General features: G+C 48.5%; 1 protein-coding gene across 12 annotated transcripts in view; it reads right to left on the bottom strand.

Moving 5' to 3' along the window:
* EYA2 (EYA transcriptional coactivator and phosphatase 2) overlaps positions 1–24,445 on the bottom strand; it is a 90,910-nt gene that overhangs the window by 7,602 nt on the left and 58,863 nt on the right. For all 12 annotated transcript variants that reach the window (XM_071815427.1, XM_071815426.1, XM_071815430.1 and 9 more), the window contains 5 exons: positions 21,888–21,955; positions 20,163–20,340; positions 18,426–18,553; positions 17,856–17,939; positions 5,643–5,732 (listed from right to left, as the gene is read on the bottom strand). In XM_071815427.1, the coding sequence (XP_071671528.1) occupies positions 5,643–5,732; positions 17,856–17,939; positions 18,426–18,553; positions 20,163–20,340; positions 21,888–21,955 (548 nt within the window). The remainder of the gene's footprint in view (positions 1–5,642; positions 5,733–17,855; positions 17,940–18,425; positions 18,554–20,162; positions 20,341–21,887; positions 21,956–24,445) is intronic.

Here is a 24,445-nt window from a genome sequence, read left to right as displayed (position 1 = left end):
AGGACGGGGAGAGAGACACTTGTGTTTTAGCCAGGAAAACTGTGTTTTCCAAACTGCATGCATGCTAAGGCCGAGATCTGGCAGCCTGTGCCCCTGTGAGAACAGAGCTTTGGACGGGAGGTGTCTGCCCACCTGAGCACCAGGGCAGAAGAGCTGTCTGAAGACACCCCCAGAGGTGCCTGGCCTGCCCGTGTCTTCCCCGCTGTTCTGAGAGGGCCGAAGCACCCCCAGAGGTGCCTGGCCTGCCCGTGTCTTCCCCGCTGTTCTGAGAGGGCCGAAGCACCCCCAGAGGTGCCTGGCCTGCCCGTGTCTTCCCCGCTGTTCTGAGAGGGCCGAAGCACCCCCAGAGGTGCCTGGCCTGCCCGTGTCTTCCCCGCTGTTCTGAGAGGGCCGAAGCACCCCCAGAGGTGCCTGGCCTGCCCGTGTCTTCCTCGCTGTTCTGAGAGGGCCGAAGCACCCCCAGAGGTGCCTGGCCTGCCCGTGTCTTCCCCGCTGTTCTGAGAGGGCCGAAGCACGGCGGGGGGGGGCAGCCGCCTTTCACAGCCCGGGTGATCTGCATCAGCAACGCGAAAGTCAACCAGAATATGCGCTTGGAGCTCAGCCCACACGAAGTATGTACTCTAGATCTTATCTTCCAAAGTTCTTCATTGTTTGAATGGTGGAGGCCCTGCCTCAAAAATCTGAGCAATGTTATTTCTTTGGTTTCTTTCCTAGTCCTAGCATTAAGGTTAGAAAGAGAAAAATCAGGAAGCTCCTCCCACCACCTTAAAGCTCCTTTCTCCGTGGCCCTTGCAGGGAAGAACAGAGCAGAAAGCCTTCAAGCTGACCAACGCTCTCTTTCGTTCTCGCTGGTTTTTCAACAGAGGTAGAAGCACTTGGTACAACAGGGCCCCGAAGTCAGAACCACTGCAGCTAACCAGGGCAGTTATCCTCCGCCACTTCAGCACTCTGTAAACCACAGAATGTCACCTTCTCTACAGGATTACGAGTTTTACAAATGACTCTAAATTAGTCTCTTTAAAAAACAAACACCCCCTCAAAAAGCAACGACCAATCCCCGAAAAACCCAACAACAACAACAATCCCCAAACAAGTAACCAAACTTCCTATCAAAGGCAAAATATCACAGATAGTTCTTGTCCATAATGAGATTTTCTGCAGCATCTATTTTAGGTAATTCTCAAAAAGACACACGATTTTATCTTGTTCTCAGGTCATTGGTCTGGTCTCTTATCAACCTATCTCTGGGGTGAATATTTCTGTACGTGGCTGGAGCCAAGTGGCTGAATAACCGATCTCTGCTCCTCTCTCCCCTCTACCCCCATGACTTTTTAAGCCCCGCTCCTGAGAGCCGTTGTGAGCCAAGCTGGGACAACACCGAGCGGCCCACTCCACTCCAGTTGTGTGGTGCCGGGCATTAAGTCAGAGGAAAGGTATTTGTGGAGGGGTCTGTTTTTCTCATTTGTGGATGAATTGTTCTGTACACTGAAGTGTGACAACAGTAGCTATCACATTTCTAACTTAATAAAATACCATGACACTTGGTGAGACACTACCTCATAGTGCACCGGCTGAGCCTATCATGTTACCGGGTGAAACACAGGGAAGCTGGTTAAAGCCAGAGTATGGACCATGTTTTACTACTTGGTTAGGAGACTAATCTGTCATTCCTGCAGAATCTCTTTGAAATCTTAGTGAGCGGGGAATCAAGGCAGGATATCTGGGCTGCTGGAAAGAAGGTCCAGATTGTTCAAGTGGGAGTCTGCAATGGGGACATACTGCAGTTTTCACATCTGCTGACTTCTAAAAACGATAGTCTAGGACCAGAAGGGTATGTGACGTGTGGCACGTACGCCCTGTGACTGAGCCAAACGTGTAAGACCTAAGTCCACCCCCCCAGCTCTGGGAAGGGCACTGGTTTTACCGCGGTGGTATCTCCAGGTCAGCCTGTGCCACAGGACTTGGCTCCGGGGGGACCAGGCCCTCGTACCCACACGGAAGGAGCCTGAGCTGACGCAGCTGTGAAACGGTGCTGCAGGCCTGGAGAAAGCTCCTGCTGCCTCCTCCTGAAGCACAAGCTGTTCCCAGAACGCATGGTTATCGCTTATGATCATCACTTATGATCCCTCTGAATACTCTCAGGGTATTTCTTGCGCACCTATGACAACAGCTGATGAACGCAGAGGCTGTCTGTGTACCAGGACTGTGCCAGAGATTTGTGAAATCTCATGGATTCATTGACCAGTCAAGCCTGCATCCTCATTAGGCAGGAGGGTGAACGGTTCCCAGAACACAAAACCCCGCCCCGGGATGGCTCTGAAGGGCCGTAACTTGTAAACACACTAATCCCTTGTTCGTTAGCTCCTCATCCCCCTTGTCAGTTCCCCTCTGTAATACCTGTTTCGCAGAGTGCTACACAGAAACATCTCCAGAGGGACGGGGGGTGGAAGGTGCTATTCTGTAGCCAGCGCTGCACTGGGAACAAAAGGCACGTGGAAGAAAAAGCACAACCTGAGTTCGTATTTTAACTTTCTTGTGATTTCTATCCTTGGGCCACTCCTCTTCTCCCCTGATTTCCCAAAAGGGGAACAGAGAGTGAGAACAACCTGCCAAGCGGAGCAACGCCTGCGCCCTGCATGCCCTGGGAGCGCAGCACGCTGGCCGCCCGGTCCGAGTTTGGTGCCTCCATTCTTTGCGAACGGGCAGGCACAACACTAAGCCGGGGCTCAACAAGCATTGACCTCCCCCTGCCCCGAGCCAGCTGGAAAAAGAGTGCAGATGCTCTCTCTGTTTTGCTATGTTTGGCATTTTCTACTAAGAGCACCCTTGCTGGCCGCCTGGTCCGAGTTTGGTGCCTCCATTCTTTGCGAACGGGCAGGCACAACACTAAGCCGGGGCTCAACAAGCATTGACCTCCCCCTGCCCCAAGCCAGCTGGAAAAAGAGTGCAGATGCTCTCTCTGTTTTGCTATGTTTGGCATTTTCTACTAAGAGCACCCTTGCTCTGGTCCTGCATGGGCAGCTCTCCTACCGCTTTCTCCGTCACAGCTCCTTTCACCCTGCCCACCACAGGATACAGGCAGAACTGGCTTCAGCCCTGTGTGGTCCAGCTGATTTTGTCTTGTACAGACCAGTGCTGTACCACATGATGGTGCTAATGTATATGGTAATGTTTGTGGGTACAGAACTCAATCAGCTGCTGGGCTTGCTTTTTATCAACATCTTTTTTCAATATTGTACGCTGCATTCTTTTTAAGCTTAACACTTGGTGATGTATGATCCTTAAATATCAAACCTGACTTTTATTTATCACCCCAAATGAAGGAGTGGGATGGGTAACGAACAGAGATGGATTACTCTGTTACTGCAAATTCTTCTGAACTGAAATGGCTTTGTTTGGAATGTGCAATTTTGTAGAGAACATTTACTTCTCCTGAATTCTACCTCATCCCTCACCTTTTTCATTCGAAAGGCTTAGTGAAAACCAAAACAACTTAGGTTTGGTTTTGTTTGACAAAAACTTTGGTTTGTTTCACTTATCAAGCACATGTGAAAAGGGAAAAACTGAAAATTTTCAGTAGAAAATGATCTATCTTTCCAGCTACCTGGTCCATGCATCATCATTCAGAACACCTAGTGGTTTGATCTCGGTGCTGAACCGACCAGAACTGTTCCACAACGCTGTCTCCTTGCTAGTTTCTGCTCTGGCCAGCTGCAACACTGCCTGTTTTCAAAGGTTCTTCACGTTTTTCATGGGCTTCAGCCATCCAGGTCCAGTAATGAGTTGTTCTCACCTTCAGGTGCCCGTGTTGTCCTTTTTACACCCTCTAACAAGGCCCTTCAGGCTGTACTGACTCACCGATTCAGCTGCGGACTCTGTGTCTCACATCTTTACTAAAGAGCAGGTAAGCTGATAAGCCAGCCTACGAAATCAGCAAGAATCGCTTCTCTTGTCTCATAGCACTAGCAACAAAAATGGTTTTGTAGCCCAAACTACCTGAAGACAACCTCCCTGAATATTCTTCTGAGCACCTGACTGTGCTGCAGATGGAGCCCGGGTATTTTGCAGGAGGTTCTGATTTCTATTTGGAGACACCGTGCTAAACTTCAGCTCCTCCCTGGGTTACATAGTTCTGCTGGAGAGGCCTCCAGCTGAGGGACTTCTGTTTTGTTTTTGCTTCCTTAATGTCAAGAGACCACAAAAGAAAAGAAATACAACACACTAACTTTGTAGAATTAAAACCACTGCTCTGTCTTTGTGGCTGAAGAACTTGAGAGGCCATGTGAGACCAGACTGACCCAAGGACTCAGCTTCTAGCAGCCAAAGCTGTTACTGACTGATAAACGTGCAGAGTTTGACTGAGGGCAGACCATCTGCCGCTTCATTTCGTGTTTTAGAGCGGTTAAGTGAAGCCAGGAGAAAACTTGCTTTAAAGTGATTTGCCAACTTATATTCTCACAAAAGCCTCGACAGGCAGAGTGTTTCTGGAAGGTGGTTTTGTGGAGAACATGGAGCTTTGTTGCACCACATGTTGAGATCTGATAGGGGAAAAGTGCTGGTTGCGTATTAAATATCATCGCTACTTATACAGAGCCCCGCACAGCGGGGCTCCCTTTTCAGCTTTTTTCCGAAGAGAAGGATTTTCCCTCTGTAGCTCCCGCGCCCTCATCACGACGTCCCTCTTTGAAACAGGCCAGCTCTGAAAGGAGGGGAAACTCAGCCAGCGAAACCTCGGCCTGTGAGGAGCGCGACGGCAGGAGAGGATGTGCTGCTGCAGTCCAGGCCACCACAGTGCAACCGAGCACTGAACGAACAAGAAATTCTTGCTGAACTCATCAGGCACAGAAAAAAGGTCTCTTGTTTCATCTGGCACTGACACAAATTCTTCCCTTTTCAAGAGAAGAAAAAGCCCATAGAGGTCTGCCCCTGGATGCCTCCGACACCTCCGAGTCACCCTGACCCCAGGGTGCTCCCCTACTCCCTGTGTGTGCGACTGCTGCTACCGACAGCAGATACAAACAGCTTTCCATCCGCACACCAACACTGCACAGCTCTTTCGCAGCTGGTGACACAATTCTCCTAGTGCCACTTTGCTTGAATTTCACCCTATGTTCAAAAGGCGTTTCATTTTATATAAGGCGCAGTCTGATCTGACCATGCCACAATCAGGAAGGATTCCTCCTCTTGCTCTTCTGTGTCGGAACTCCCGTGGCCTCATCCTGCAGCGTGCCTGAGCTCCAGCAGAGCTGCTCTGGCTCTGTGCGCAGCCTCCTCAAGAACAGAGAGCGTCTTCAGAACTCCGCATGGGCTCAAGGCTAACTGCTACCTGCCCAGAGGATCTGTGCTGATTTAGCTTAATAAAGTTATTAAATAGCAAATTTCAGAAGCAGCGGCAGCAATGTCCTCATTATTAGGTTTAGTGAAACTGCCAAAAGCCATCACTGTTACTATGCATTTGGAAGGACATTCCTTACCAGAATGAAGACGTCAAAGGGACACAGTAAAGTATGCTTCCAATAAGTCATCTAAGGCCCATTTCTTTGGGGTCAAAAATGAAAGTTTCTTGGCCAGAAAAACAAGTTTGTAGACCAGATGCAAATGATTAGGAAGAGAGTTTTTAAATAAAATGAGCAGCTACGTACCTCCAGGTCATTAAAGAACAGATGTGTATCTGCGAGGCTGAAGATCATCTCTTCCATCATAAGGCCAATCCGCACGGACGTCGTCGTGTCCTGTTAGGGGAAAAGCGGTGTTTTCCATTCACTTTGATTTGATTTTTCTTTTTTTTCCCTTCTTTTTGCGGGGAGGGAGGTGGGAGGAGGGCGGGAGATCTCAGAGCACGCAGGGGACCTGCACATTCCTCTTTCTGAAGATATGCTGATTGACTTTATTTCCTGAGTATATCTTGACACGATTTTTCCCATCCTTTCATTTGCTCTCCTAGATAACCAAAATCTGTTATTCGAAGGATGTTTGTGGCTCACCTGGACCTGTAATAGCCCCCACACTTCCGATGATATAACAAGAATTACTTTGGCAGGTTGGACCAAGAGCAGAGCGGTGTGCTCGACAGGACACGCAGCGTCCCTCCCGCCACCAGGGGCTGCACCCAGCCCCCTGCGCCGCGGTGGTCACTGGGTCCCAGTCACTTTGCCATGTGTCTCATACACAAAGTCAACCACCCTCCCACCCCCGGACAACCGACCTTGCACCTAAACCCGCAGCAAAAGCCCAGAAACTCACTGATGCAAACAAGGTCCCCAGCAGAACACGTTCTTACTCATTAAACTCTTCAAAAACAAAAGTAAAAATAATCTGTGGTTAATTTGATAAACACTCATAGCTCAAAACCATTGTGCTGTGCCCGTTCAAACTCAACAACAAAGGACAGCTTGGAAAAAAGAAAAGAAGAGAAGAGAAAGAACATTCCCACAACAGGCTTTTATTTGTAATTCATCTTCATTAAGACAGGGATCTCTCATCTGTATGTGGGTGGTTTTCCTCCACTAAAGCTACAAGCCATGCTAAACCAGGGCAGATTTATATGCAGTCTTTGCTCTAATTTTCTGCAGATTTCTGTGGAATCATGTTATTTTATGACGGGACAGTAATGAATTAGTTGAGGAGCTCTTAACAAGGAGCACAATGTTTGGAAGATGAGTACATTTCAATCAACCTTTGCGGCAGATGCTGTTGACATGGATGGTGTATTACACGCTAACCTAATTATTACGCATTCTTGGTGTAGTTCTCTTTAATTAGAGCTGAATGGCTATGGTTTCAGCCATGTGTGTGACTCACGAGCACTGTGCCCATCTAAGAAGAGCTCTGTCACTCACGTTTGAACACGCTCATCGCTGCCCCAGAAAGAAGGGCACTTTCTCCTCTGGGCGAAAAGCAGACGTCAACAGCCCTGCCTTGAACACAGCTCTAATTTCAAGCCCCGGAGCTGCTCCCTGACAAGGCGCAGGGACACAGGCGCAATCAGGGCGTCTGACTGCGGCCCCATGCGAACAGCACTGAATCAAATTTTACTACCCAGGTGTAGTTACACAGGGGAACTGTTCTGAAGAAAATATGCTGCTAGGAAGAAATTATTTTGTAAAATAGTTTTTAATGAAGCAATTTATTTTTATACATTTCAAGGATCATTAGCCTTTAAAACTCTTTCAGGAAATCTCATTGGTTGGTATCTGTCATTTATCCTCTTGGTTTTGTCTTTAGCTTTATTGGTATTAATCACTAATGGGGACCAGGAAACATTTCCACAGTGTATGAAGTTACCTTCTCTTATACTAAACACTATGGAAATTGAACTTTAGATGAGAGAGGGGAAAAAAAATCATTCTCTTGAGATACAGAATATGATGGAATGAAAATAAAACAGAAAATGTACTTTACCACCCAGAGGGGAAGTCGTTTGGGGAAATGATTTGGCATCGCTGCTTTCACAGTATGGACGTTTCCTCTATAGCACGGCATGCTTCCAAGTCTTAAAGAGGCTGATAAAGTTAAAAGGCAAATCAGCGCTCCCAGTGTGATAGAGGTGTCTAGAGGCACCGGGCCAGGTTCCGCTGGCAGTTATTTGTTTGCATTACTGCAGCATCTAGAAGCACCGGTCCCAGACTTGAACCCCAGTGCGCTAGAGGTTGTGCATACACACAGGAACGACATCGCTGCAGCTTTCGAGTATGAATAAACAGGGGAACCAGACTGACGGGAAAGCACCAAAACAATATAGGTATGTCAGTCAACATGTTGTGCAAATTCCCTGTACAGTGTGTAAATAATCTGAAAGAGAATTATAACATTTATCTGAAGATGTTGATGGAAACCCTGTACCACTAAAGGCTGGCTCGGTGCTGCAGGGGCTGTCCCGGGGAACTGCTGCAGCCCGTGCCAGTGTGAGCTTAGCAGACCAATGCAAAGGTGCTGCACGCAGACGGATGATCCCTGCTAACGTGTCCCTCCGCACCAAAGTGCGCCCTGGAGCCCTGGGAACCAGCCAGTGGTTTCTGATGCGAACGAGCCCAAGGAAGAATGGACCAGACAGCCTGAAATCAAATCTCCAGGAACCACTTTTTACAGTGAAAACAGATTAATCTGAAAACTCAACCCTGAGTGCTTGTTTAGTAACTTGAGAAAAGTGAGGTCCTACCCCTCTGCTAATCCACAAGTCACGCTTTCGCAAACCAGGACGGTGAAAGGCAGGGGTAGAAAACGGGCAATAAACTCCTTTTGCAAATAAAACCTGCAGCACCACAGCGCACCCCACGTCTCACTGCCACGCACCACTGCTGGAGCTTCCTTAGGACGAAATTAAACAGCTCCACAAATTAGTTTTGGTGCTTCCCTCTGCGGCCAGGACGTGACAGACTCCTGCCCCTCCAACACAGCGCTGGGACAGCTTCGTCCCGTCACCAGGGGAGACGGGGACCAGGGGCGCAGCGGTCGTGCTGAACTATTCATTCACAAAGATCTTGATATTCCGCTCCTCAATAAACATCCCCTCCCACTTCTAATGAAGAAGAGCAGGAGCTTCACAGCTGCCCGTTTCTGCCCAGTGTGCATCTCGAGGGAACTGAGAGGCAGAAGGTAGAAAGCCCCCATTACTCCTTCAGAAATAATAAAGGATCAAAACATACAAAGAGTAAGATAGACCCTTTTTTAATGTTTTGGATCAAGTATATTTGCCCTAAAGAGCATTCTCAGCCATGTCTCTCTGCAGTTTCTGTCACAGCTGTGTCTTCCAGGCAAGGAAAGCTCCTGACAACAGCAGCACCCGTGAGCGAGACGCCTTCCACCCTGGGCACCGCCAGCTCCCAGCCCCACACTGACAACAGCAGCACCCGTGAGCGAGACGCCTTCCACCCTGGGCACCGCCAGCTCCCAGCCCCACACTGACAACAGCAGCACCCGTGAGCGAGACGCCTTCCACCCTGGGCACCGCCAGCTCCCAGCCCCACACTGACAACAGCAGCACCCGTGAGCGAGACGCCTTCCACCCTGGGCACCGCCAGCTCCCAGCCCCACACTGACAACAGCAGCACCCCTGAGCGAGACGCCTTCCACCCTGGGGCACCGCCAGCTCCCAGCCCCACACTGACAACAGCAGCACCCGTGAGCGAGACGCCTTCCACCATGGGCACCGCCAGCTCCCAGCCCCACACTGACAACAGCAGCACCCGTGAGCGAGACGCCTTCCACCCTGGGCACCGCCAGCTCCCAGCCCCACACTGACAACAGCAGCACCCCTGAGCGAGACGCCTTCCACCCTGGGCACCGCCAGCTCCCAGCCCCACACTGACAACAGCAGCACCCGTGAGCGAGACGCCTTCCACCCTGGGCACCGCCAGCTCAGCTCCCAGCCCCACACTGACAACAGCAGCACCCGTGAGCGAGACGCCTTCCACCCTGGGCACCACCAGCTCAGCTCCCAGCCCCACACTGACAACAGCAGCACCCCTGAGCGAGACGCCTTCCACCCTGGGCACTGCCAGCTCCCAGCCCCACACTGACAACAGCAGCACCCCTGAGCGAGACGCCTTCCACCCTGGGGCACCGCCAGCTCCCAGCCCCACACTGACAACAGCAGCACCCCTGAGCGAGACGCCTTCCACCCTGGGCACCGCCAGCTCCCAGCCCCACACTGACAACAGCAGCACCCCTGAGCGAGACGCCTTCCACCCTGGGGCACCGCCAGCTCCCAGCCCCACAGCTGCTTGCCTGGGGTTTGCTGCCTGTTCGGCAGACAGTCCTACGAGAGGAAAAGATAGGCAGCAGCAGCCTAATCCTCGAGCTAGTTCTGTATCTTCGAAGTGAACTGCATTTTAAAATTACAGTTTGAGTTCAATTATGTCCTCCAAGCTGATAACACCTTGCTTAAAATTAATTGTTTTGTTTCCATTTCGTCCCCTCATTTTGAGCCATTTTCAGGAGCTGACCTACACAGAAGCTTGCGTTGCCGGATCTTCACTACTGAAGCCACTGGCATCACCCACACAAGAGCTCACGTGCAGCAGCCACACTTCAAACTGCACCGCCAGCACCCTCCCAAACGGCTCTGTACGAAACCCTTCCTACCACCAGCCTCCCGAAGCACGGAGACGGACTCTTCGTAAACTGCTTATACTTGCCCTAGCGTATGCATTAAGAAGACGTGTTTGTTAACACCTGCAGTTACTGCTAATCCAGTTGGCTGGATGTCCGCAGCCAGCTCACCCTTCTCGTACACTGTAATTCTGCGAGGAAGAGAGAAGCAGACTTATCTCTGGCAATCTCTCAAGTGCGAGTCACTCTCGCCTCCAATCCTGGCTCCGGAGCCCATTGCAAGCCACTGCCTCCAGGTACCCTGTTCAGACTTGCAGGCCATTAGCAAAGGGGCGAAGCTGGCTCCTTTGAGACAGATTACAAATCAGCCTGCTGGCTGACTCCGCTTCTATTTAGCAGTGTGCCAATTAACCCGGCATTCAGAACTTGGGACAAAGTCGTTCTGAGCGTGCAGCTTGGATCCAGACCCGTCCCACACCCCCACGCTTTGAAAAAAAAGAAAACAAAAAGCCCTCGTATTTAAAATTAATCAGTCTCTTTAAATCCCTGCCAAATACCTGTTCATGCCATGAGCAAATAATGACTTTTCTACAAGAAAGAAAGTATTAATTAAGAGTATTCATCAGACTCCTGTTCTCTAGGGTTGATCTGCCACAGGTGTCAGCCAGAGGTGAGAGATGGATTAGGAGAAAATCAAGGGCTTTCTCAGTTAAATCTCCTCCTTGTGGACAGCTGTTAATAATGAAGTTGTCACCAAAAGAAAGAATTTAATAGTTTTAATTGGGTTTAATTACTTGGAAACTCCTGGAAAATGGACCAGCTTGGTTGTAGAATAAAAATAACAACCATCATAAAAAACAGTGAAGATACAAACGCCTGGGCCACATGTTTGAACAAAAAGAGGCTGTGAGAACAGTCACTCCTCGGCTGTAACAACCTACACCTTGGTCAGAATTTGAGACACGAGCAAGGCTTTCCCAAATCAATGGGAAATGAAGCATGTCCAGCAGTTCTAGTTCGAGTAAGTCCACGTCTTTTTGCGGAAGAGAACACATTTAGCTCTTTTACTACACTTAAATATCTCAGCTTGCAAGGTTGTCTTTGTTACGAATACAGGCTACACCTGGATCGAGCTTCTCCAGGCTTCTACGTCAGAGCGGGAATAGTTGTGAGAAACGTTGTTTTAAACAAGTACAGCAGCTGGGGAGCCGAAAGCCGCTTTCAGAAGTGACTTAAGTGACCACACTTCAGACTTCTTAAAAATGGATTGTCCTTTTCCAGATAGGATCCCCGGCTTTTCAGGCTTTACAATTTTTTTCCCCAAAATGAAGAACTATTTTTTTTTTACCTAAATATTGACACATTCAGGTTTATCAGGCAATCTACTGAATTTAAATAATAGTGTCCATATTCATCACAGTGTGACCTTGTGAAAAGTCCATGCTAGACAGAGAACAAATATAATTTAATCCCTTTTCTTCAGATACCTTTTCATATTCATCCTTACTGCGGCTTGAGAGGTACTTCCAAAGTATCGCTTATTATTCAGTGAAGGAAATTTTACTGGCACGTGTCTGTTCAGAAATGGTTGAGACTACACCTTGGAAATGATTCCAAAAAGCACACGGGCATGTCAGCCCCCAAGTCCCCACTGCACGAGCACACAGAGGTTGAACAGGACCTTGTCCCTCCCTGAATGACCTGTGCTTGGGGACAAGCGATGACGACTCCCTTGACTTCCCCAGTGCCTGAGCCCACGAGTTCCGAAATGGATCCCAGGCCCATGGGAATACTGTATTTAAATACACATTAAAAGCTGGGCCATGATGCTTGAGAACTAATTGTAATTATTTTTATTTAGTAATATGAGAAGTTCATGACCAAAACCCTACAAATTATTTATTTTTCCTATAGAGGGCATAAATGTCAAAAGAGGGAGTGGAATTTAAACTAAATACGTCTTCATTCCCCTTCCCCTCCTCCCAGGAACATCACTGCATTTCCGTATGCTGGCCCTTGATAGCCCTGTGAGAAACACAAAACCTCGGGAGCGCCTGCTGGGAGCACCCCCAGTGCACCACCCTTAGTGCGCCACCCCCACTGTGCCACCCCCACTGTGCCACCCCCAGTGCGCCACCCCCAGTGCGCCACCCCCAGTGCGCCACCCCCACTGTGCCACCCCCACTGTGCCACCCCCACTGTGCCACCCCCAGTGCGCCACCCCCAGTGCGCCACCCCCACTGTGCCACCCCCACTGCGCCACCCCCGGTGCGCCACCCCCGGTGCGCCACCCCCGGTGCGCCACCTCCAGTGCGTCACCCCCACTGTGCTACCCCCGGTGCGTCACCCCCAGTGTGCCATGTGCGCCACCCCCACTGTGCCACCCCCACTGTGCTACCCCCGGTGCGTCACCCCCAGTGTGCCACCCCCACTGTGCCACCCCCAGTGCGCCATCCCCGGTGCGCCACCCCAGCACAGCCGCGTCTGCCGCACACACCACTTCCCAACAGCTACGTCCCTTCGTAGTTTCTTTTAAAAACTATTTTTCCCTTCAAATCCAGACATGATTCAGCGCTATTAGGAAGTAGGTCCCTTTACTCTTGCCAGTCTGACAACCCAGTATCAGCCTGCTCTGTATTTTACACCAAAAACAACAACGCCACCCGCGTGCCCTGCCCGGGCCGCTCCGCTCGCCGAGGCCCAGGCGCGAGGCCGCGCGGCGGAGCTGGGGGCGCCCCTGCCCGACCCGGCTGCCGGGGCCGCTCTCCCGCGCCGCGCTGCGCCGCGCTGCTCCCACCCGCCAGCACGGGCCATGGAAGGAACACGGACTTTGCTCCCGAAATACACATCTGAAATCATCAAATGGCTGGAATTACTCAGTCCTCTCTCTCCAATAAGGAACTAATAATTGATATAGCAGCATGTCTAAAGTAACAGACTTTTTTATTACCTGCAGTGATTGAACACTTTTTAAATTTAACTTAAAAAGGCATTAAATACAAGGTTTAGCCTCCAGTGGGGAAAAAAGTCTCCAACTTCCTCAGAAAATCCGTTCCAAATTGTATTCATCTTGACTTAATCCATGATCTACTGAGTGAATTAGGTTCTATTTGTTTTGAAAATCTGTTTTATGGAGTTCCAGGACCATGTTTTCCTTCGGCAGGGCTCGTCCTGCCGTTCCGAGCAGGATCCGTGCCGGCGGCCGCGGCGCAGGCCCCTGCAGGCCCGCAGCGTCCCGGGCGCCCCACGCATACGCGCACAAAATGTAAATAAACACAGCTGAGCCAGGAAGAAACTGGAAGGTTTTCTCATTAAAGAAATAAAATAAACAGATGTCCTTAAGCACTTGGGCTCATGTTTGTCAGAGGAATGGCAAGCTCTCAGATGTCTGGGCAGCAGTAGTGATATAAGGCCACATCTCAAGCGAGAGGAGAAGAAAAAAGCGACGCCATTGCACTTAGAATTAACTAATAGCTCTCAAGGGAGGGCGTTTCTGATTTGAACCTTAGCAACTTCTACAAAGAGTTTTTAACAGCCAAGCAATAAACTGGGGTTTTATTCCTTCTCAGTTTGTAAAGCAGTAAAGGACAGATTCGGCCATTAGAAGCATGAATCACCATCAGGTTTGATTGAATCCCTATGGTGTTTCAAGCAGGGCCTGTGCGAGAACAAAGCAAGGAAAAGCACAAGCTACCCAAAGGATTCAAGGAAAGCCGAAAAATAATAAAAATAATTAAAAAACCAACAAACAATACAGCCTAGGATTTTACAAGGATCTCAAGTAGAGCTAAGCAGGAACTTTTCAATGACTTTTGTTCTTTTTTTAATTGTAGAACATATAACTGCCAATGAAACTTCTGAAGAACAAGGTTTCTTAGATGCACAACATCATTTCTAGTGAGAACAAGGCAGTCCCGCTCACGGCAGCTATGGCATTTGCTAGAACTGCTAGCACATCACGTTCATGTACCCCGTCCAAAGGTCTATCGGCCCCGCTGCTGCTGCAGGACCAACCCCCTCCTCGTCCTTCACGTTCCTGTGCTGCCGCAAGCCCCCCACGGCAGAGGCGGCGCCCATGGCCGCTCCGGCCGCAAGCTCCAGCGCGCGCCCCGTCTGCCGCGCTCACACCGCTCTGCCTACCGCGTCTGCAAATCCAGCGCTGCCGCTTCTGATACGCAAAAGCAATAAATACTTCAATTTCTCAGACTGAAAGAGAAGCGGAATTTTTGTCATGCCTTGACAACACAGACTATAGAACAAGCTTGCAAATGTCTCGGTCAGAGAAAGGGGAATAGACTCGTGACTTTTTTTGGCACAGGAGTGCTTGCAATCTCTTTTGATTGTGTCTGAACTAATACCACCGAAAGAGTCTTTCTGTATCGCGCCTTCAAACAAATGGGCAAGCCCCTGCGCTTTTACGCAGCTCGTGAACCCCTGGCAGCGCTGTGATGATTTCGGTCCATTTCCCCACCGTGTTCAGCGCGTGGCTCGGCAGGCAGATCTCTGCAGCCACAGCAAAGGCCGCAGCCATCTGACTGCTGAGTGGGAGCCTGGGGGGATCAAAGGGGCTGGGTGGGCAGTACATTACGCTGTAATGATGGCCTACATCTGTTGTGGTCTCTAGGCACATGGTAAATATTCTGCACCCATACAGTGATCACAAGCCTGCAGAACAGGTTTCTAAACCCTCCTGAACACAATACCCAGGGTTAACTGCCTACGGAACGTGTTTTTTCCCTTTGTTTGTCAGAGGACCTCCCGCTGAGAAACAAAAGGGTGCAGAGATTCCCTTGGCTTCGACAGCTTCGCCTGCGACTCCGCATGTGCGTGCGGGTCCAAACCCAAGAAAGCAACAGGAGAGGTGACCTCGCAGGCCACTCCGGCAGCCACTGCAGAGGCTATGGTACAGCGACCAGATGGGAAAGACATTAACACCAGTGTCTGATGACCGTGCGATCCATGGGACAGAACAAAGAGTTTGGGCAGAGGGGAAAAAAAGGAGCAGCCTAGGCTGGGCCATTCATTCATGCTTCTAATTTGAATAAATTTTGTGGTTTATCTTCTGTTAGTGCTGTGAGCAAATTATTTTCCAAACACCCGAGATAAAGTGTCAACGCCCGGAGGAGCCTGTATCTATGGCAAGAACTACAGAGATTCCCCTCGGAAACCAAAGACAATTTTCACATGAAACCAGGTCATAAAACATACATTGAAGCATTCATGATTAATACGACTACAACTGATAATCCTTTTTTCGAATTCTTCCCCCTCTAATTTGTTTTTTCCAAATCAGATTTTTTTTTGACAGCTCCCTATTGCTGCCATTACCAAGGAAGGGACAACATGCAGAACCATTTGAAATTTTGCAGCTAAAGATACAGGAGTTTAGACCCAAATCTCTGAGGCTGTCGCTTGACGTTCCTCCTCCCCTCTTCACAGAAAATCACCCCAGAAAGGTGTTATTCCTCAGCTCAATCAACTTTCTACACTGATTGTTAGAGCGGCCGCACAGCAGCTCTACTGGTTTCACAGACAGGGTGGTACCGGGACCTTAACGTTGGTCAGGGGAACGGAGGAGACCATACAAACTGGCACTTTTTCTGGAGGAAGACATACAGAACCATGTGTGAGACTTAATTCAAAGCATGTGCATGTCTAATTACAGACACATGAATCTTTTATGATCAATTATGGACAAAAAAAAGAATTTTTGGCCTTGACACTTAATTTACTTTGAGATTAACACTTTCTACATTATTTAACTAAGAGGTTCTGAAAGTCTATTAACCTCTGGCTCACTGCTTCACTTGATAATTCAGCTCACTTACATATTTTTTGATTGTGTTAGGATTTAACAGCTCCCAGGACAGCCTGCCTGCCTGTGCTGTATTCCCCTCCTGGTTAAAGGTCTGTGCCGAAGCCCACCAAAGCCTCTGGTTGTCTTTGGATCAAGCCGTTAGCCTGTAATACTTTTATAACACAACCATTTCCCTTATAGGAAAGCCCCGAGGAATTTTATACTGAGGAAACAAGTGAACAACTACAAAAATATCCTTCTAGAGAAGTCTCTCAAAGACCCTGTTGTAACTTAATAGAAAAGGTGATTAATTTGTATCATTCTTTATATTTGTATAAAGAAAACGGGCAACAGAAGTTTATCATTTCATACCTTTAAAGGCCTCCCAAAGCAGACAACCCGCGAGGCTCCGTGTTCCCCACTCCCTTTTGCAGGCTCCTGCTCACAAGTGCCCTGTCCTGGCCCAGCTCTCAGGGCAGGCAAGAGCAGCGTGGCCACTGCCGAGCGCTTCTGACGAACCCCTTGTGGCCCCAGCCCCTCCACGCCCTGCCCAGCTGCTCGAGAGGCGGCAGCTTCTGCCTTGGTGGAGGGCAGCGGCGCGGGCGGACGGGTGCTGCGCGGCAGGGCCTCTCACCGCGGGCCACCACCGCCTGCCCCGCGCAGCACGCTCCAGCCCCGCAGCCTCCGAAGGCGTGAAGGAGGCAGAGGATGACAGCATCTGCTTCCAGGTTTTACGCTGGGACAAAGCTCACTAAGGAATTCTCCGTACGCATACTGCAGTCCCCACCCAGTGCTAAGCACGACCACAGAGCAGATCTACACAGCCTAAGTTTATGTTTCCTGATCCTGCCTAATTCCTTCTGTTTTCTGCAGGCAGTAGGTTTGAGCTCACATCTGTACACCTCAGACTGCCTCACTCATTACATTCCCTGGGAACAGCAACCGCCTCAATTACCTTGTACCACACGGGTCTGAATAAATCCCTGCTTGGAAACACGTGCTCGGTTTTCAGAGGGTGCTGCTGAAGTGTCAGCAGCATTCCAAGGGCTGCAGTAGACTTCCACACCACAAACACCACTTTATATCCTTTAGAACTGTGCACATCTAACAGCAAACAATAAATCTATCTTACTAATTACACATTCAGCTTGTTATAACCATCGTAAAACAAGTACAGCTGGTAAAGCCATGAAATGATGTCAAATCGTATTTCTGCTTTCTAGAGAGAAGTAGGGTTATTTTCCAGCCTCCTGATGAAGCCGACTGTTCCAAGCCATGTGTGGAAACAGCTGCCAACTAGGTCATCTACCTCTAATTAGGTAATGATATTGTCCTTTTTCCTACCCATTTAAAAGTGTTTGACATTCTGTAATTCAAAATGACTTAGGTGTTTATCATAAAAAGCTGCCTTAGGAAGAAACCGAAGCACATGGTTCTACATCCAAGAGCCAGCATTCGCCCCTCAGCAGCCAGGTTCAGTTTGTTCAGCCACAGAGCGCTACCTTTTACTTTTCAAAGGGGTATCTGGAGCACGGACAGCTAACGGTACGGTTCCTACAAGCCCTTACAAACGTGAGTTTCAGCAGCCACATGAGAAGAAAAGCCAGGATTCCTCAGGGCAAGGAGACCAACACCAAACCTCTCTTAAAAAGTTGTCTGAGATTCAAAAGAAAACACCGGTCTGACACAGAACGTGTCGCCTCGTTCAGCTGGAGCTAATGCTGTCTGGCTCGCTTCTGCAGGACACAGACGGTGAAAGAACATCCCGGTGACCGACCTAGGGCAGCTGAACAATACCAGCTTTTGGAAAACTAGGGGCTACTCGCAATATGAAAGGGAGGGAAATTAAATTCTCACATGTTCAAAGGAAATACCACAGGACATATTTATACAAATGTGTCTGAAAAACTCAGCAGCATCTGTTTGAAAAGCTGTCTCGTTAGCTGCCCCCACATTCCCGATGCGATTTGGCTGGACAAGTAGTAATGCTAAAAAAATCAAATTTTACCTTCCCGTATCTGGATGCGAAGGTTCCCGTGAGTAAGGAGTGAAAAATAATTATCGTCTCATCCAAATCCCACACAAACACACGCTGTGGCGGCAGACGGGCGGAAAGAAAGAAACACAGTTACGTATTAAACAACTGCGAGAGCTCATTCAGTGAGGAAACACGTCCTGCTGGCCTAGAGCTTGGTGAGTTCACAAGCCCCCTTGCAGCAGACGCTTCGTGGAAGCGGGTGCACTGAAACATCGGGAATTTTGGAACTCGTGTGTGCTGGTCATCCGGAGTCTGCTCCCCCAAAGCACAGGAGCCTCCTGCGCAGGACAAGTCAGCGGAACAAAGCAGCAGACTTATAAAAAGCCCAAAAGCAAAAAATTCTATATACGAAGAATAGTTTGAGAGGCTGGTAATACAGAAACTAGGCAATTATTGTGACTATCCATGTCTGCGGGCCCAGTTATGTTCCTGTTCTATTCTGGCTCCTACAACTCACTAGTCTGACGGTGGGATTCGCTAACAGGTGCAGCTGTTTATCTTTGCTGGGTTTACCACGGGACTATAAATGGAAGTTACCACCTCGATCTCACTGTCGGCAGCAGGGGAAGCATCGCTGCCTCTCTTTGTCCGGGCTCGCACTTTGCCGTCCGACGCCCTGTGATGTCTGTCTGCTTCTGGATCTTTTGCTGGGGTTGTTGAATATTCCCCTATTATGAAAAAAGAAATTCCAGTGTGAACTTAAATTTTGCACTGTATCATTATAATTAAAGCATGAAACGTTTAATGGAGAGCACCAGAAACACTGTGAAAACACCACTGGGAAATCTGGCTCTTCATGCCAATAGCTGACACTGTTAGAGAAGTAACTTTTAAATCCTAAGATTTGTTAAAGCAATTTAAAAAAACCAGCAAGACTGCATATATAACACTTCAAAACTTAAAAAAACTTATCACATTTTTCAGTGAAAAAACCCCCAGCTTTTTGAATTTTACTCCTCCTTGTTTTTCAAGGGAGAAATCAGAAAGGTAATGGAAGAGGAAACCAATTCCACTTCCGAAATTATTTTGTTCTTTAAAAAAACCCCGATGAATGCTTGTGGTTAAAAATAAACTTTCAACATCAGCTTTTACGTAACGACACAGAACCGGCCTGTTCAGCCACACCGCGGTTCACAGCGGACAGTACTGTAAAAGCAACCGAGCAGAGCCAGTCAAAGGTGAACTTCCCTTGTACAAAGCATCTGTTTTGACTGGCTTGAGTTCTACAAACCTGTCCGGACTTCACTTACCTGACATTACAAATCCTTTCCAAACGTAGTTTTCTCTTTACCTTGCTAAGCTGTGGCCTCTCTATCTTCCTAGAATAACCATATGCTTCTCCACAGAAGACTGGATTGTGCCTAGCAAGCCTTTTTTAAATCATCCTTTCTCAAAAAGGCTGAGACAAGATCTCAGGAACACGAAATCTTCCAACGGCTTTCAGAGCAACCTGTGATCACTTCTTTTTAAAAACCAATATTAGTTTATTTTTCTTTTAGAGCAGCCACAGATGTTCGGATTGGGTTCATAAGTCAGCAGAGCTACAATGGGCGTATACGGCGATCATCCACAAACTCTGTGGTGTTTTATATAAATGCTATTGCATGCCAACGAAAACTTGAGCAGGGAGGCGATATCTGAAGGTTGTCCTCGAGCAGTACACTGGAGGATCATCATCCGTCAAATTCCATAAACCGCGTGAGCTTTGAGACTGTAACAGTTCAGCATTCAAAGAGAGGCCACAAATTTTGAAATCTTTTTGTGTGGAATTCATCCTGAACTTTCAACTTAGACAAACAGTTTGTGCTGATGTTTTGAAGAGGGACTTTATGTACCTATTTCTGAATGTATCTATTACATGTAGTTGCAAGCGGTAAATACAAACCCTGACAGAGACATGGGCTAAAACACCGCCAGACGATGAGGAAACTGTGGCTTTTCCAAAGCACGGCTGTTTGCTTTGAACTCAATGCTGCCCACGTCAGCCCTCCATATCGATCTGGGTTTTATTGTTTCACCTTTCTGTACTACCTTTAGAGCACATCAAACCTCACACACCCACGAAAACAACACAGGATGGTTTTAGAGAGCTCAGATGTTTTCATCTCTTCCCAAACCCCTGTGTTGCATCACGTAGGCAGAACTGATAAGCGCTAGGAAATCTGATTTATCCATGTAAATACAGGTATTCCTTAAAACTCCCAAGAGCAAGGTGACAGTGTTCACGTGGACAGGCGGCTGAGGCTGCCCAGCGGAAGCCAGGAGGGAGGCACCTACCGGGCAGCGACTCCGTGCTCTGAGCGCCGGCGTGCGGGGAGGGCTCCTGCAGGGAGCACGCGGGGGCGGGCGCCGCGCAGGGGCTGATGCTGCTCGCAGACACGTACGGGGAATTGTAGGAGGAGCTGTAATACTGTGAGTACTGGCCTTGAGGAAAGCTTGGATATGACGAGTAGTCCTTTGAGGGAAAAAAAAACAACATCTAAATTCTGCATATCTGGTTTTATCTTAAACGAGTAAGGCACCACGAAGGCAGTGTTACCTACACACGCAGCAAACCACGGTTCAGGAATATTTCACTAGAGAACCGCGTTTCATTCGCTACATTACATTGCTACTTCTCCCAAAGATACTCCTGTTTTATTAGGATCAACTCATCAACACGAGGTCAGAAATCAGGTGAATTCTGCTTTTTCTGTAGGATTTTACTTCTCAGCGCTGACACGTTTTGTGTTACAGGGTTCACCACTTCATGTTGGAGTGAAGAAGGTGCAAGTGACCCTGGGGAGCTGAGGTATCATCAAAGCCTTTGCCTTGACTTTAAGGCTCCTAAACAAACTGAGCACCATTATCCCTATATGTTCCTTTTTTTTTATTTTTGTGAGAAGCAGGACACTGGAATCAATCAGAAAACTTTTCTCTGGACAATTAAAACATACAAGGTTTAATTTGTTTATTTTTTTTAATTGCAACTCCTGCCGTTGTCCACCTATTTGCTTTTTTCAGATAAGAGAACTGTATCCATGCTCTGGCCATTGTCTCTGGTATTACGAAAAATTAAATAATAAATAGTCTTTGGAAAGACAAAAAGCACTTTCCTCCCTATCTGCTTCCATCTTTGTGACACAGCTATTTCATTAACTTTCAGTCACTAGGGAGCTCTCAGGAACAAAGACTCGAGCTGTCGTAGTAAGAACTAAACTGAAAAGCAAATGAGAGAATTTCATTGTTTTCTCTTAAAGAATACCACAAAATAATGAAAACAGCCCAATTATTTTTTTCATGTTTAGGCAACCTCCCTACTCCAATCAAATGCACTTCTATCAGCGTTTACTGACCAGGTTTTTATCCAAAATTACAGTAGTAAAGAAACCGACTTGCGTTTTTAATGACAACAGTGGACAACAATCAGTTAAAATTATTGGCCAACCAAAACACATTTTCTGGGACAGTGTGTTCATTTATTTGATCCAATCAAGAAGAGCCATTTGCTACTGAAGAACACCTGTCTAGTGTATATCTGCATGCTGTCTATACACACACATTCATCAGGGTATCTGAGGCATGAAGCCCACAGACAGGCGTACTCTCACAGAAGGAAGGGCACAGGAGGCTCCGTGGCTCAACCTTCGGCAGATTGTTCCTGTTTATCACACGGTGCCAAGACCGCTCTCCGTAGAGGATGGAAAACATATCTGGAAGTTGCAAGATGGCAGAGGAATGATGAAACTTTTGGCACTGCCACAGCAGCACAGCAGAGACCGCGGGGGCATCCTCCTCCCGCAACGACCGCACTCCCCGCGAGCCCGTGGAGCAACGCACACCTTAAACGGACCGAGAGACCCAGGAGCCAGCAAACGGACGGGCCACAGGAGCAGAGCAAATGGCAAATGGCTATACCTTCCTTAAATGCATGCAAGTACCAGAATAATCTCTCTCATCTACCAGTCTTCCAAGTGTTTCAAGTAAGTGACAATATTGCCAATAACAAAAGCTGAACCAAACCTGATGCACAGCACTGAATCCCGCAGAATTTGCCAGGCCGTTGGCTCCCTGGTAAATCCCTGTTGTGCCTACGGGAAAGAATACCATAGTCACAAAACACACCAGCAATCAAAGCAACGGGATATATCAATATAAATTATTTCGATCGGGAAGTACCTGCTCAATAGAAAAAAACCATGGCACAAATGTTGACAAGTAAAGGCTGTAAAGGTTTAGAGCTGTTACTGAGATCTGCTTGCTGAAGGGCATTCAGAGACAACCATCACACACTAAAATACTTAAGGAGCTGGGAAACAATGCTGGAAAATAAGGATTCAACCCAAATTTAAAATTCAGTTACTTCTTTTACCAATAAATAATGGAAGAGTATGTTTTATCATCTTCTCCTACAGGAAAAAACCTTCAGATTACATATACAACCACCCACACACTCTTTCCTATGTAGGTATGTTTTGGAATCTGTCCTTATGGGCCAGGTACCTGGGAATTTTTAGAAGACTTTGAAAATTTGCTCCCTAGTGTTGATATCCCAAGTATGAGAACCACATTGCTGAGACTCTGGGAGAGCGGGGAGCAAAAACATCGCTTCATGCTGGGATATTAGGAAGAGAAAGGATGGACAGGCGAGTGCGGTCCCAAATGGAGCAGCTGATGTCCAGCCAGGCCTCCTTAGTTGGACAAGCATTACCACAACAATTCTATGGGTGGAGGAGTAAAGGTTCAGGAAAGATCTACTGTGACAGTCCTCCTTCCCTTCCCTTCCCACCCGGGAAGCGGTAGGAGACCACAAGCTTCCCATCCCCTGGATCCTGCACCCCTGCTAAGTTCTATTTGATTTAACTCTAGTCTGTGCTGTTTTCCATTTCCAAAGTTTCCATCTCACATGGGTGGAGAACTCCCTGTTGAGTTTGTGTGCTCTGATGAGAAGCTATATCAAAATCTTCTCCCCGTGTCTTCAAGGTGCCCGCTCCAAGGGCTGGATGTTCATGTACAGGAGGCAAAAGCTGGACTATGCTATTCTGCATCCTAACGGAAGGCGACGGCTCCCACTAGCGCTCAGACTCGCTCCTTCCACAGAGAAAAGAGGAATGGTTTTGGTGCTGCTTGGCCACAGTGGGCTCTTGTCTGGCCTCCAGGTTGTTACCTCAAGTACCATCGGACTGAGCCCTAACCAGGCACTCAGCATTTTCTTTTCCTATCTGATTTCTTACCAGGTGAATGACTTTGAACAGCGTTTTGAGTGCTGCTTTAACCACAGGACACTGTGCATGTCTTCATGTGGCAACCTTTCTCCAAAGACCCACTTGCTTATTTTTATTTTAAGATGCCAGATTAGCTAGGGAGTGGACAGCTGAACAAACTCCGTGCTGCCAAGTGTAGCTACAAAGCACACACAGTGAGAAAGAAATCTCAAGCCAAAAAGAAACCAGAGGGAGGACTCTGCCTTCCAGAACTAATTCGTTGCCACATGCAGTCTTTAAAAAGAAGAGGACAGAGAGAGGGAAAAGAGGGAAAAGAGGGCGCAGGTGCCTGCCAGGTACTGTCAGGCCTGGCATCCCCAGGCTCCCTGCACGTGCCGGCTGGGGAGCCGAGCCAGCGCGGGGGGGTTCAGGTGGTGCCCCCTCCTGGCACTCACCCCCCGCGAGCAGCATCCAGCCCCTCGTCCTCCCCACAGCCCACGTGGGAAGCTTGCCCGGAGCAGCGTGCCAAACACAGATGCATTCAGCTATCGGCGTTTCCCCACCTCCTGCCAACGCGAGGCACGAGCAGGCAGCAAGACGTTCCTGTGATAACGCAGCATTCCTCGCTACGGCGAAGGGGAGTAACAGAGCCTCAGTGCTTACAGGCAAAAACTGCTTCCACAGAACACAAAACAGCTCTTGTACACCACAGCTCCAAACAATACAGGGGGGAATTTGTGATCTTCCTAAACTGTCATTTAGAAACAATCCATCATCCTTTATTAAAGCTGTCAAGAGGGGGCTGAGCTACCTCGAGGGACTCACGCTTTATGTGTAAATTGTGATGAGAACATGTTTATTGCTGTGCTACCTGCACATGATACCACAGCTTCCTGGCTTCCAAACAATCAGAACTATAAAAAGGATGAGAGATCTGCACAACGGACTTGGTCTGAACTTCGCAGCAGCTACACAAAGCGCGTGTGTCCACGCACACACGGAGGCGGGACGTGAGCGGGAAGAGGGCAGAAACACCGTGGTGAGCGGATGGGGGTGACTCGTGCTTCCCCCAGCACGCTGTGCCCAGACCTTATGTGCTGTATTCTGCACTGTGGTTTTGCGGGATATGTTTCTGCGTTTTAGCTGGGCCACCCCAGGTCCAAGCCCAGGCGTCCCCACAGGCTGCGGCAGCCCGGATCGCTCCGCCCAGAGGATTTTCAATAGGAAGGACTGTGGTGCAGAGTCAGAAACGAATCCTCTTGATTTTTTTACCTGCACATTTAAATAGGTGTGAAAGGGCTTAAGACTGGTATTTTCTATAACCTTCAAGAGGTCTGGGAACAGATTTTGGCAGCTCAGGTTTTTCACTTGTTCTGG

This window comes from Patagioenas fasciata, chromosome 16 (genome assembly GCF_037038585.1).
Source record: "Patagioenas fasciata isolate bPatFas1 chromosome 16, bPatFas1.hap1, whole genome shotgun sequence".
NCBI lineage: Eukaryota > Metazoa > Chordata > Aves > Columbiformes > Columbidae > Patagioenas > Patagioenas fasciata.
This window is presented reverse-complemented; position numbering and strand designations above follow the sequence as displayed.